Source organism: Oncorhynchus gorbuscha, linkage group LG06 (genome assembly GCF_021184085.1).
Source record: "Oncorhynchus gorbuscha isolate QuinsamMale2020 ecotype Even-year linkage group LG06, OgorEven_v1.0, whole genome shotgun sequence".
In the NCBI taxonomy this organism is placed as follows: Eukaryota; Metazoa; Chordata; class Actinopteri; order Salmoniformes; family Salmonidae; genus Oncorhynchus; species Oncorhynchus gorbuscha.
In genome coordinates, this window is record NC_060178.1 from 7,920,883 (window position 1) to 7,935,293 (window position 14,411).

Below are 14,411 nucleotides of genomic sequence, written 5' to 3' on the forward strand. Positions count from 1 at the left end.
TGTCTGGTAGGATGGGAGAGTCAGACAGTATCACTGTGTCTGGTAGGATGGTAGAGTCAGACAGTATCACTGTGTCTGGTAGGATGGGAGAGTCAGACAGTATCACTGTGTCTGGTAGGATGGTAGTCAGACAGGATCACTGTGTCTGGTAGGATGGTAGTCAGGCAGTATCACTGTGTCTGGTAGGATGGTAGAGTCAGACAGTATCGCTGTGTCTGGTAGGATGGTAGGCAGAAGTATCACTGTGTCTGGTAGGATGGTAGAGTCAGACAGTATCACTGTGTCTGGTAGGATGGGAGAGTCAGACAGTATCACTGTGTCTGGTAGGATGGGAGAGTCAGACAGTATCACTGTGTCTGGTAGGATGGGAGGCAGACAGTATCACTGTGTCTGGTAGGATGGGAGAGTCAGACAGTATCACTGTGTCTGGTAGGATGGTAGAGTCAGACAGTATCACTGTGTCTGGTAGGATGGGAGAGTCAGACAGTATCACTGTGTCTGGTAGGATGGTAGAGTCAGACAGTATCACTGTGTCTGGTAGGATGGTAGGCAGACAGTATCACTGTGTCTGGTAGGATGGTAGAGTCAGACAGTATCACTGTGTCTGGTAGGATGGTAGGCAGACAGTATCACTGTGTCTGGTAGGATGGTAGAGTCAGACAGTATCACTGTGTCTGGTAGGATGGGAGAGTCAGACAGTATCACTGTGTCTGGTAGGATGGGAGAGTCAGACAGTATCACTGTGTCTGGTAGGATGGGAGAGTCAGACAGTATCGCTGTGTCTGGTAGGATGGTAGGCAGACAGTATCACTGTGTCTGGTAGGATGGGAGAGTCAGACAGTATCACTGTGTCTGGTAGGATGGTAGAGTCAGACAGTATCACTGTGTCTGGTAGGATGGGAGAGTCAGACAGTATCACTGTGTCTGGTAGGATGGTAGTCAGACAGGATCACTGTGTCTGGTAGGATGGTAGTCAGGCAGTATCACTGTGTCTGGTAGGATGGTAGAGTCAGACAGTATCGCTGTGTCTGGTAGGATGGTAGGCAGACAGTATCACTGTGTCTGGTAGGATGGTAGAGTCAGACAGTATCACTGTGTCTGGTAGGATGGGAGAGTCAGACAGTATCACTGTGTCTGGTAGGATGGGAGAGTCAGACAGTATCACTGTGTCTGGTAGGATGGGAGAGTCAGACAGTATCACTGTGTCTGGTAGGATGGTAGTCAGGCAGTATCACTGTGTCTGGTAGGATGGGAGAGTCAGACAGTATCACTGTGTCTGGTAGGATGGGAGAGTCAGACAGTATCACTGTGTCTGGTAGGATGGGAGAGTCAGACAGTATCACTGTGTCTGGTAGGATGGGAGAGTCAGACAGTATCACTGTGTCTGGTAGGATGGGAGAGTCAGACAGTATCACTGTGTCTGGTAGGATGGGAGAGTCAGACAGTATCACTGTGTCTGGTAGGATGGGAGAGTCAGACAGTATCACTGTGTCTGGTAGGATGGTAGTCAGGCAGTATCACTGTGTCTGGTAGGATGGGAGAGTCAGACAGTATCACTGTGTCTGGTAGGATGGGAGAGTCAGACAGTATCACTGTGTCTGGTAGGATGGGAGAGTCAGACAGTATCACTGTGTCTGGTAGGATGGGAGAGTCAGACAGTATCACTGTGTCTGGTAGGATGGGAGAGTCAGACAGTATCACTGTGTCTGGTAGGATGGGAGAGTCAGACAGTATCACTGTGTCTGGTAGGATGGGAGAGTCAGGCAGTATCACTGTGTCTGGTCTGAGGACGTTAGATAAAATTGCAGGTATTGAGGGGCGGGGGGGGGGGGGTCATTGTTTGTGTCCCAAAGGGAACCCCATTCCTCATGCAGTGCAGTATTTTTAATCGGGGTCCACAGAGCCCTTGGTCTAAAGTAGTGCACTATATAGGGAATTGGGTGCCATAGGGCCCTGATCTAAAGTAGTTCACTATATAGGGAATATGGTGCCATTTGGGATAGAGTCGTATGATTTCTTCATCCGTTCACCCACCCATCTCTGTGATGTCAGAATAACCTTGCAGCTGACCGCTGCCTGTGACATCCATGATAATAACATGAGATAATAAAATATTGCTTTTATAATTAGTGCTGGTCAGAGTGCTGATCTAGGATTAGGTCCCCTCTAATCCATATAATCGTATTCATTATGAGTCCTCTAAACAAAGGTCAAATGTATCCTATATCAGCACTCTTACAATACTGACCCATATTCTGTACTTTAAATAACTGTTATAATTAGCTGAACATTCTCGCTAGATTGCAATGCATTGGTATCAAGGGACCTAACGTTTTCCTGGAAAAACATTCCCACACCAGTACACCACCACCACTACCAGCCTGTACCGTTGACACCAGGCAGGACGGGTCTATGGACGCATGCTGCTAATGCCAAATCCTGACTGCCATTACACCACCAGCCTGTACTGTTGACACCGGGCAGGATGTGGCCTTGGTCTCCGGCTGCCTCTGCAAATCCTGACTCTGCCATCAGCATGACGCAACAGGAAGTGGTGTTTGTCGGACCAGGCTATGTTGTTCCACTCGTCATTTGTTGTGGTGTTGGTGATGTCGTTGCCCACTGGAGCCACTTCTTCTTGCTTTTAGCTGATAGGACTGGAACCCGGTGTGGTCATCTGCTTCAATAGCCAATCCGTGACGAGGACCGTCGGGTTGTGTGTTCTGAGATGCCGTTCTGCACACCACTGTTGTGCTGCACCTTAATTTGCCTGTTTGTGGGCCCGCCTGTTAGCTTGCATGATTCCTGCCATTCTCCTTCCACCTCTCATCAACGAGCTGTTTTTCACCCACACGACTGCCGCTGACTGGATGTTTTTCACCCACACGACTGCCGCTGACTGGATGTTTTTCACCCACACGACTGCCGCTGACTGGATGTTTTTCACCCACACGACTGCCGCTGACTGGATGTTTTTCACCCACACGACTGCCGCTGACTGGATGTTTTTCACCCACACGACTGCCGCTGACTGGATGTTTTTTTTCACCCACACGACTGCCGCTGACTGGATGTTTTTCACCCACACGACTGCCGCTGACTGGATGTTTTTCACCCACACGACTGCCGCTGACTGGATGTTTTTCACCCACACGACTGCCGCTGACTGGATGTTTTTCACCCACACGACTGCCGCTGACTGGATGTTTTTCACCCACACGACTGCCGCTGACTGGATGTTTTTTTGTTTTGTTTCACCGTTCTCAGTAAACCCTAGACGCTGTTGTGCGTGAAAATCCCAGGAGGTTCGTTTCTGAGATACTAGAACCTGCGAACCTGGCACCGACGATCAGACCACGCTCAAAGCCACTTAGGTCACTCGTTTTGTCCATTCTAACGTTCAATGGAACAGTGACTGAATGTCTCAATGCCTGTTTGCTTGCTTTATATAACAAGCCACGACGACGTGGCTCACTGTCTGTAGGAGCGAACCATTTTCGTGAACGGGCGGTGTACCTAATAAACTGGTCACTGAGTGTATACTGATGCTGATGGGAGGGTAGTAGTAGATGCTGATGTACTCCTACATTAAGTAGTTTTGTGTTGGTATGTGATTTGATGGGAGGGTTGAGGGATCACTGACAGTAATACACTCCTACTTGAAGTATGTCACCATGACACCATGTCACCACCATGTCACCATGACACCATGTCACCATGTGACCGTGCCACCATGTCACCATGTCACCATGTGACCGTGCTTCCATGTCACCATGACACCATGTCACCATGACACCATGTTGTCATGACACCATGTCACCATGACACCACGTCACCGTGACACCATGTCACACCCTGACACTCTGTCACCATGTCGCCATGACACCATGACACCGTGTCACACCCTGACACCATGTGACCATGACACCGTGTTCACCATGTCACCAGGACACCATGACACTATTTCACCATGTCACCATGTGACCATGTCACCATTACATCATGACACCTTGTCACCATGTGACCATGACACCATGACACTATTTCACTGTGACACCATGTCACCATGACACCCTGACTCCTTGACAGGAGGGACCCCTGAGTGATTGGAGTCATTCCCCCCGCCTCATATTCACTCACTGTCTCTCCGACACCCTCTCTCCTCTCAGAGGGGCGGTGGTCACCTCGAGAAGCAGGACAGTAGCTGGAGGAATGCTGATTCAAACGCTAAGGGAAAATAAGGCAATTAGAGGGTTGATGGTATCAGAATCTCAGGGTGCCAACTACTGCCATTAACTACTACAATTAACTACTGCAATTAACTACTGCCATTAACTACTACAATTAACTACTGCCATTAACTACTACAATTAACTACTGTCATTAACTACTACAATTAACTACTGCCATTAACTACTGTCATTAACTACTGCAATTAATTACTGTCATTAACTACTACAATTAACTACTGTCATTAACTACTACAATGAACTACTGTCATTAACTACTACAATGAACTACTGTCATTGACTACTACAATTAACTACTGTCATTAACTACTGTCATTAACTACTGTCATTAACTACTGTCATTAACTACTACAATGAACTACTGTCATTGACTACTACAATTAACTACTGTCATTAACTACTGCAATTAATTACTGTCATTAACTACTACAATTAACTACTGTCATTAACTACTACAATGAACTACTGTCATTGACTACTACAATTAACTACTGTCATTAACTACTACAATTAATTACTGTCATTAACTACTACAATTAACTACTGTCATTAACTACTACAATTAATTACTGTCATTAACTACTACAATGAACTACTGTCATTAACTACTACAATTAATTACTGTCATTAACTACTACAATTAACTACTGTCATTAACTACTACAATTAATTACTGTCATTAACTACTACAATTAACTACTGTCATTAACTACTACAATTAATTACTGTCATTAACTACTACAATGAACTACTGTCATTAACTACTACAATTAATTACTGTCATTAACTACTACAATTAACTACTGTCATTAACTACTACAATTTATTACTGTCATTAACTACTACAATGAACTACTGTCATTAACTACTACAATGAACTACTGTCATTAACTACTACAATGAACTACTGTCATTAACTACTGTCATTAACTACTACAATTAATTACTGTCATTAACTACTACAATTAATTACTGCCATTAACTACTGTCATTAACTACTACAATTAATTACTGTCATTAACTACTACAATTAATTACTGTCATTAACTACTACAATTAATTACTGCCATTAACTACTGTCATTAACTACTACAATTAATTACTGTCATTAACTACTACAATTAACTACTGTCATTGACTACTACAATTAACTACTGTCATTAACTACTGCCATTAACTACTGTCATTAACTACTACAATTAATTACTGTCATTAACTACTAAAATTAATTACTGCCATTGACTACTACAATTAACTACTGTCATTAACTACTACAATTAACTACTGTCATTAACTACTACAATGAACTACTGTCATTAACTACTACAATTAACTACTGTCATTGACTACTACAATTAACTATTGTCATTAACTACTGCCATTAACTACTGTCATTAACTACTACAATTAATTACTGTCATTAACTACTACAATTAATTACTGCCATTAACTACTGTCATTAACTACTACAATTAATTACTGTCATTAACTACAACAATTAACTACTACATTTACATTTACATTTAAGTCATTTAGCAGACGCTCTTATCCAGAGCGACTTACAAATTGGTGCATTCACCTTATGACATCCAGTGGAACAGTCACTTTACAATAGTGCATCTAAATCTTAAAGGGGGGTGAGAGGGAATACTTATCCTATCCTAGGTATTCCTTAAAGAGGTGGGGTTTCAGGTGTCTCCGGAAGGTGGTGATTGACTCCGCTGTCCTGGCGTCGTGAGGGAGTTTGTTCCACCATTGGGGGGCCAGAGCAGCGAACAGTTTTGACTGGGCTGAGCGGGAGCTGTACTTCCTCAGTGGTAGGGAGGCGAGCAGGCCAGAGGTGGATGAACGCAGTGCCCTTGTTTGGGTGTAGGGCCTGATCAGAGCCTGGAGGTACTGAGGTGCCGTTCCCCTCACAGTTCCGTAGGCAAGCACCATGGTCTTGTAGCGGATGCGAGCTTCAACTGGAAGCCAGTGGAGAGAACGGAGGAGCGGGGTGACGTGAGAGAACTTGGGAAGGTTGAACACCAGACGGGCTGCGGCGTTCTGGATGAGTTGAAGGGGTTTAATGGCACAGGCAGGGAGCCCAGCCAACAGCGAGTTGCAGTAATCCAGACGGGAGATGACAAGCGCCTGGATTAGGACCTGCGCCGCTTCCTGTGTGAGGCAGGGTCGTACTCTGCGGATGTTGTAGAGCATGAACCTACAGGAACGGGCCACCGCCTTGATGTTGGTTGAGAACGACAGGGTGTTGTCCAGGATCACACCAAGGTTCTTAGCGCTCTGGGAGGAGGACACAATGGAGTTGTCAACCGTGATGGCGAGATCATGGAACGGGCAGTCCTTCCCGGGAGGAAGAGCAGCTCCGTCTTGCCGAGGTTCAGCTTGAGGTGGTGATCCGTCATCCACACTGATATGTCTGCCAGACATGCAGAGATGCGATTCGCCACCTGGTCATCAGAAGGGGGAAAGGAGAAGATTAGTTGTGTGTCGTCTGCATAGCAATGATAGGAGAGACCACGTGAGGTTATGACAGAGCCAAGTGACTTGGTGTATAGCGAGAATAGGAGAGGGCCTAGAACAGAGCCCTGGGGACACCAGTGGTGAGAGCGCGTGGTGAGGAGACAGATTCTCGCCACGCCACCTGGTAGGAGCGACCTGTCAGGTAGGACGCAATCCAAGCGTGGGCCGCGCCGGAGATGCCCAACTCGGAGAGGGTGGAGAGGAGGATCTGATGGTTCACAGTATCGAAGACAGCTGATAGATCTAGAAGGATGAGAGCAGAGGAGAGAGAGTTAGCTTTAGCAGTGCGTAGCGCCTCCGTGATACAGAGGAGAGCAGTCTCAGTTGAATGACTAGTCTTGAAACCTGACTGATTTGGATCAAGAAGGTCATTCAGAGAGAGATAGCGGGAGAGCTGGCCAAGGACGGCACGTTCAAGAGTTTTGGAGAGAAAAGAAAGAAGGGATACTGGTCTGTAATTGTTGACATCGGAGGGATCGAGTGTAGGTTTTTTCAGAAGGGGTGCAACTCTCGCTCTCTTGAAGACGGAAGGGACGTAGCCAGCGGTCAGGGATGAGTTGATGAGCGAGGTGAGGTAAGGGAGAAGGTCTCCGGAAATGGTCTGGAGAAGAGGGGAGGGGATAGGGTCAAGCGGGCAGGTTGTTGGGCGGCCAGCCGTCACAAGACGTGAGATTTCATCTGGAGAGAGAGGGAGAAAGAGGTCAGAGCACAGGGTAGGGCAGTGTGAGCAGAACCAGCGGTGTCGTTTGACTTAGCAAACGAGGATCGGATGTCGTCGACCTTCTTTTCAAAATGGTTGACGAAGTCGTCTGCAGAGAGGGAGGAGGGGGAGGGGGAGGAGGATTCAGGAGGGAGGAGAAGGTGGCAAAGAGCTTCCTAGGGTTAGAGGCAGATGCTTGGAATTTAGCGTGGTAGAAAGTGGCTTTAGCAGCAGAGACAGAGGAGGAAAATGTAGAGAGGAGGGAGTGAAAGGATGCCAGGTCCGCAGGGAGGAGAGTTTTCCTCCATTTCCGCTCGGCTGCCCGGAGCCCTGTTCTGTGAGCTCGCAATGAGTCATCGAGCCACGGAGCGGGAGGGGAGGACCGAGCCGGCCTGGAGGATAGGGGACATAGAGAGTCAAAGGATGCAGAGAGGGTGGAGAGGAGGGTTGAGGAGGCAGAATCAGGAGATAGGTTGGAGAAGGTTTGAGCGGAGGGAAGAGATGATAGGATGGAAGAGGAGAGAGTAGCGGGGGAGAGAGAGCGAAGGTTGGGACGGCGCGATACCATCCGAGTAGGGGCAGTGTGGGAGGTGTTGGATGAGAGCGAGAGGGAAAAGGATACAAGGTAGTGGTCGGAGACTTGGAGGGGAGTTGCAATGAGGTTAGTGGAAGAACAGCATCTAGTAAAGATGAGGTTGAGCGTATTGCCTGCCTTGTGAGTAAGGGGGGAAGGTGAGAGGGTGAGGTCAAAAGAGGAGAGGATTGGAAAGAAGGAGGCAGAGAGGAATGAGTCAAAGGTAGACGTGGGGACGTTAAAGTCGCCCAGAACTGTGAGAGGTGAGCCGTCCTCAGGAAAGGAGCTTATCAAGGCATCAAGCTCATTGATGAACTCTCCGAGGGAACCTGGAGGGCGATAAATGATAAGGATGTTAAGCTTGAAAGGGCTAGTAACTGTGACAGCATGGAATTCAAAGGAGGCGATAGACAGATGGGTAAGGGGAGAAAGAGAGAATGACCACTTGGGAGAGATGAGGATCCCGGTGCCACCACCCCGCTGACCAGAAGCTCTCGGGGTGTGCGAGAACACGTGGGCGGACGAAGAGAGAGCAGTAGGAGTAGCAGTGTTGTCTGTGGTGATCCATGTTTCCGTTAGTGCCAAGAAGTCGAGGGACTGGAGGGAGGCATAGGCTGAGATGAACTCTGCCTTGTTGACCGCAGATCGGCAGTTCCAGAGGCTACCGGAGACCTGGAACTCCACGTGGGTCGTGCGCGCTGGGACCACCAGATTAGGGTGGCCGCGGCCACGCGGTGTGGAGCGTTTGTATGGTCTGTGCAGAGAGGAGAGAACAGGGATAAACAGACACATAGTTGACAGGCTACAGAAGAGGCTACGCTAATGCAAAGGAGATTGGAATGACAAGTGGACTACACGTCTCGAATGTTCAGAAAGTTAAGCTTACGTAGCAAGAATCTTATTGACTAAAATGATTAAAAATGATACAGTACTGCTGAAGTAGGCTAGCTGGCAGTGGGTGCGTTGTTGACACTACACTAATCAAGTCGTTCCGTTGAGTGTAATAGTTTCTGCAGTGCTGCTATTCGGGGGCTAGCTGGCTAGCTAGTAGTGTTGTTTACATTACGTTGCGTTAAAAGAACGACAATAGCTGGCTAGCTAGCTAACCTAGAAAATCGCTCTAGACTACACAATTATCTTTGATACAAAGACGGCTATGTAGCTAGCTATGTAGCTAGCTACGATCAAACAAATCAAACCGTTGTACTGTAATGAAATGAAAATGTGATACTACCTGTGAATGCGACCGGGTTGTTGAGTTCTATTCAGAAGACGTTGGCTAGCGTTGGCTAGCTGTTGGCTAGCTAGCAGAGTCTCCTACGTTAAGGACGACAAATAGCTGGCTAGCTAACCTCGGTAAATTAAGATAATCACTCTAAGACTACACACTCTAAACCTAAACAACACAATTATCTTGGATACGAAGATACGAAAACAGCAAAGACAGCTATGTAGCTAGCTAACACTACACTAATCAAGTCGTTCAGTTGAGTGTAATAGTTTTTCCAGTGCAGCTAATCAGTGGACGTTAGCTAGCTGGCTAGTGAAGACTACGTTAGGACGGCGAAATACGATAATTACGCAATTATCTTTGATACAAAGACGGCTATGTAGCTAGCTGAGAAGAAATTGCTAAGATTAGACAAATCAAACCGTTGTGCTATAATGAAATATAATGAAATGTAATGAAAAAGTTATACTACCTGCGGGAGCGAAGTGGGATGCGACCACTCGCTCCAAACCGGAAGCAAAAAAAAAAAAAAACTACTGTCATTGACTACTACAATTAACTACTGTCATTGACTACTACAATTAACTACTGTCATTAACTACTACAATTAACTATTGTCATTGACTACTACAATTAACTATTGTCATTAACTACTACAATTAACTACTGTCATTGACTACTACAATTAACTATTGTCATTAACTACTGCCATTAACTACTGTCATTAACTACTACAATTAATTACTGTCATTAACTACTACAATTAATTACTGCCATTAACTACTGTCATTGACTACTACAATTAACTATTGTCATTAACTACTGCCATTAACTACTGTCATTAACTACTACAATTAATTACTGTCATTAACTACTACAATTAACTACTGTCATTAACTACTACAATGAACTACTGTCATTGACTACTACAATTAACTACTGTCATTAACTACTACAATGAACTACTGTCATTGACTACTACAATTAACTACTGTCATTAACTACTACAATTAACTACTGTCATTAACTACTACAATGAACTACTGTCATTGACTACTACAATTAATTACTGTCATCAACTACTACAATGAACTACTGTCATTGACTACTACAATTAACTACTGTCATTAACTACTACAATTAACTACTGTCATTAACTACTACAATGAACTACTGTCATTAACTACTACAATTAACTACTGTCATTGACTACTACAATTAATTACTGCCATTAACTACTGTCATTAACTACTACAATTAACTACTGTCATTGACTACTACAATTAACTACTGTCATTAACTACTACAATTAACTACTGTCATTGACTACTACAATTAACTACTGTCATTAACTACTGTCATTAACTACTACAATGAACTACTGTCATTAACTACTGTCATTAACTACTGTCATTAACTACTGTCATTAACTACTACAATTAACTACTGTCATTAACTACTACAATTAACTACTGTCATTGACTACTACAATTAACTACTGTCATTAACTACTGCCATTAACTACTGTCATTAACTACTACAATTAATTACTGTCATTAACTACTACAATTAATTACTGCCATTAACTACTGTCATTAACTACTACAATTAATTACTGTCATTAACTACTACAATTAATTACTGCCATTAACTACTGTCATTAACTACTACAATTAATTACTGTCATTAACTACTACAATTAATTACTGCCATTGACTACTACAATTAATTACTGCCATTGACTACTACAATTAACTACTGTCATTAACTACTACAATTAATTACTGCCATTGACTACTACAATTAACTACTGTCATTGACTACTACAATTAACTACTGTCATTAACTACTACAATTAACTACTGTCATTAACTACTACAATTAATTACTGCCATTAACTACTGTCATTAACTACTACAATTAATTACTGCCATTAACTACTGTCATTAACTACTACAATTAATTACTGTCATTAACTACTACAATTAATTACTGCCATTAACTACTGTCATTAACTACTACAATTAATTACTGTCATTAACTACTACAATTAACTACTGTCATTGACTACTACAATTAATTACTGTCATTAACTACTACAATTAATTACTGCCATTGACTACTACAATTAATTACTGTCATTAACTACTACAATTAATTACTGCCATTAACTACTACAATTAATTACTGCCATTGACTACTACAATTAATTACTGTCATTAACTACTACAATTAATTACTGCCATTGACTACTACAATTAATTACTGTCATTGACTACTACAATTAACTACTGTCATTAACTACTGTCATTAACTACTACAATTAACTACTGTCATTAACTACTACAATTAATTACTGCCATTGACTACTACAATTAACTACTGTCATTGACTACTACAATTAACTACTGTCATTAACTACTACAATTAACTACTGTCATTAACTACTACAATTAATTACTGCCATTGACTACTACAATTAATTACTGCCATTAACTACTACAATTAACTACTGCCATTAACTACTACAATTAATTACTGCCATTAACTACTGCCATTAACTACTGCCATTGACTACTGCCATTGACTACTACAATTAACTACTGCCGTTGTGCCCTTGAGCAACTTAACCCAAGCAGCTGACACTGTGCTGCTCCCAGCCTATGATGGTGTCCGGGTTAGGGGAACAACACAAGACAGCAAAGACTCTTATTCACATTGGACAATTCAATGAATGAATTAATTAATCTCTCTCTCCCTCCCTCCAGGCATGCACACAAGCATCAGTGAGATCCTGAAGGAGAAGACCCTGAAGCCGTCCCGTCGTAGCCTGCCCTGCCTGGCCCAGAGCCAAACCCATCCACAGAACATCAACCACTTCCTGTCTATGCCCCTCACCCCCGACGACAAGCCTCAGACACACCCACAGGCAGGGATTTTATCACGATAATTAAGTCACGATCAGTGTTGACCAGTCAATTCAGAAATTAAACCAAATTCCAATTTCAATCCTAAAGTTAGATTTAGCATCTAAGGGGAGGGGACATTTGACCCATAGACTTGCACTTAACATGCAAAGAGAGGGGGGGAGCTAGCGCCCTCCTTCCACTCCTCGTTCTACTGTTTTTATAGTCTTTTCTAGTATTTTATTAACACAGATTTTACATTTTAATCGCGATTCTCAACTGAGTATATGTCTTCTTCCACCTCTAACCTCATCATCTGCAGTCAGTGCCTCAACTCCAGGTTCAGGACCAGGCCCAGCTGGCTGACCCCTGGGTACAGCACCAGGCCCCGCTGGCTGACTCCTGGCTACAGCACCAGGCCCAGGACCACTGCCAGATCCAGGCACAACACACCCAACCTCTGACCCACAGTCACAGCACTTCCTGCACCCTCATCTCCTCCAAGACAGGTCAGTCAGTCGGTCGGTCAGTTGGTCGATCAGTCAGTCGGTCAGTTGGTCGATTGATCGGTCGGTCAGTTGGTTGATCAGTCGGTTTGTCAGTTGGTCGATCAGTCGGTCGGTCAGTTGGTCAGTCAGTCGGTCGGTCAGTTGGTCGATTGGTCGGTCGGTCAGTTGGTCAGTCAGTCGGTCGGTCAGTTGGTCGATTGGTCGGTCGGTCAGTTGGTCAGTTGGTCAGTCAGTCGGTCGGTCAGTTGGTTGATCAGTCGGTTTGTCAGTTGGTCGATCAGTCGGTCGGTCAGTTGGTCAGTCAGTCGGTCGGTCAGTTGGTTGATCAGTCGGTTTGTCAGTTGGTCGATCAGTCGGTCGGTCAGTTGGTCAGTCAGTCGGTCGGTCAGTTGGTCGATTGGTCGGTCGGTCAGTTGGTCAGTCAGTCGGTCAGTTGGTCAGTCAGTCGGTCGGTCAATTGGTCAGTCAGTCGGTCGGTCAGTTGGTCGATTGGTCTGTCTGTCTGTCTCTGTCCTCCCACAGCCTGACGGAGATCTATACATGTATAAACACCAAAAATGAAAAGCAGCAGACGCTTTAATCCACACCGACTTGCAGTGCCTTCACTGCTGTGCATGCGGTTTTAGTGTGTATGTGATTCCTGCAGGAAGTAAACCCATAACTGTAGTTCTAATGAGGCTGTAGAGGGTTGAGGTAGGGGGAGACCATTATCATCTAACGAGGTCATTGTGGTGTGAGGTAGGGGGAGACCATTATCATCTAATGAGGTCATTGTGGTGTGAGGTAGGGGGAGACCATTATCATCTAACGAGGTCATTGTGGTGTGAGGTAGGGGGAGACCATTATCATCTAACGAGGTCATTGTGGGTTGATGCAGGGGGAGTCCATTATCATCTAACGAGGTCATTGTGGTGTGAAGTAGGAGGAGACCATTATCATCAAACGAGGTCATTGTGGTGTGAGGTAGGGGGAGACCATTATCATCAAATGAGGTCATTGTGGTGTGAGGTAGGGAGAGACCATTATCATCTAACGAGGTCATTGTGGTGTGAGGTAGGAGGAGACCATTATCATCTAACGAGGTCATTGTGGGTTGATGCATGGGGAGACCATTATCATCTAACGAGGTCATTGTGGTGTGAGGTAGGGGGAGACCATTATCATCAAACAAGGTCATTGTGGTGTGATGCAGGGGGACCATTATCATCTACCGAGGTCATTGTGGGTTGATGCAGGAGGAGACCATTATCATCTAACGAGGTCATTGTGGTGTGAGGTAGGAGGAGACCATTATCATCTAACGAGGTCATTGTGGGTTGATGCATGGGGAGACCATTATCATCTAACGAGGTCATTGTGGTGTGAGGTAGGGGGAGACCATTATCATCAAACAAGGTCATTGTGGTGTGATGCAGGGGGACCATTATCATCTACCGAGGTCATTGTGGGTTGATGCAGGAGGAGACCATTATCATCTAACGAGGTCATTGTGGTGTGAGGTAGGAGGAGACCATTACATTTACATTTACATTTAAGTGTCATTTGGTGTGAGGTAGACGCTCTTATCCAGAGCGTCATTGTGGGTTGATGCATGATTATCATCTAACGAGGTCATTGTGGGTTGATGCAGGGGGAGACCATTATCATCTAACGGTGTCATTGTGGTGTGAGGTAGGGGGAGACCATTATCATCTAACGAGGTCATTGTGGGTTGATGC

At 44.7% G+C, this 14,411-nt stretch overlaps 1 protein-coding gene across 1 annotated transcript in view; it reads left to right on the top strand.

Annotated features, from left to right (window-relative positions):
* The window catches only part of LOC124037477 (anoctamin-3-like), a 176,051-nt gene that overhangs the window by 53,031 nt on the left and 108,609 nt on the right, over positions 1–14,411 (top strand). Inside the window, 2 exon segments of the mRNA XM_046352214.1 lie at positions 12,047–12,207; positions 12,507–12,693. Coding sequence (XP_046208170.1) covers positions 12,047–12,207; positions 12,507–12,693 — 348 coding nt within the window.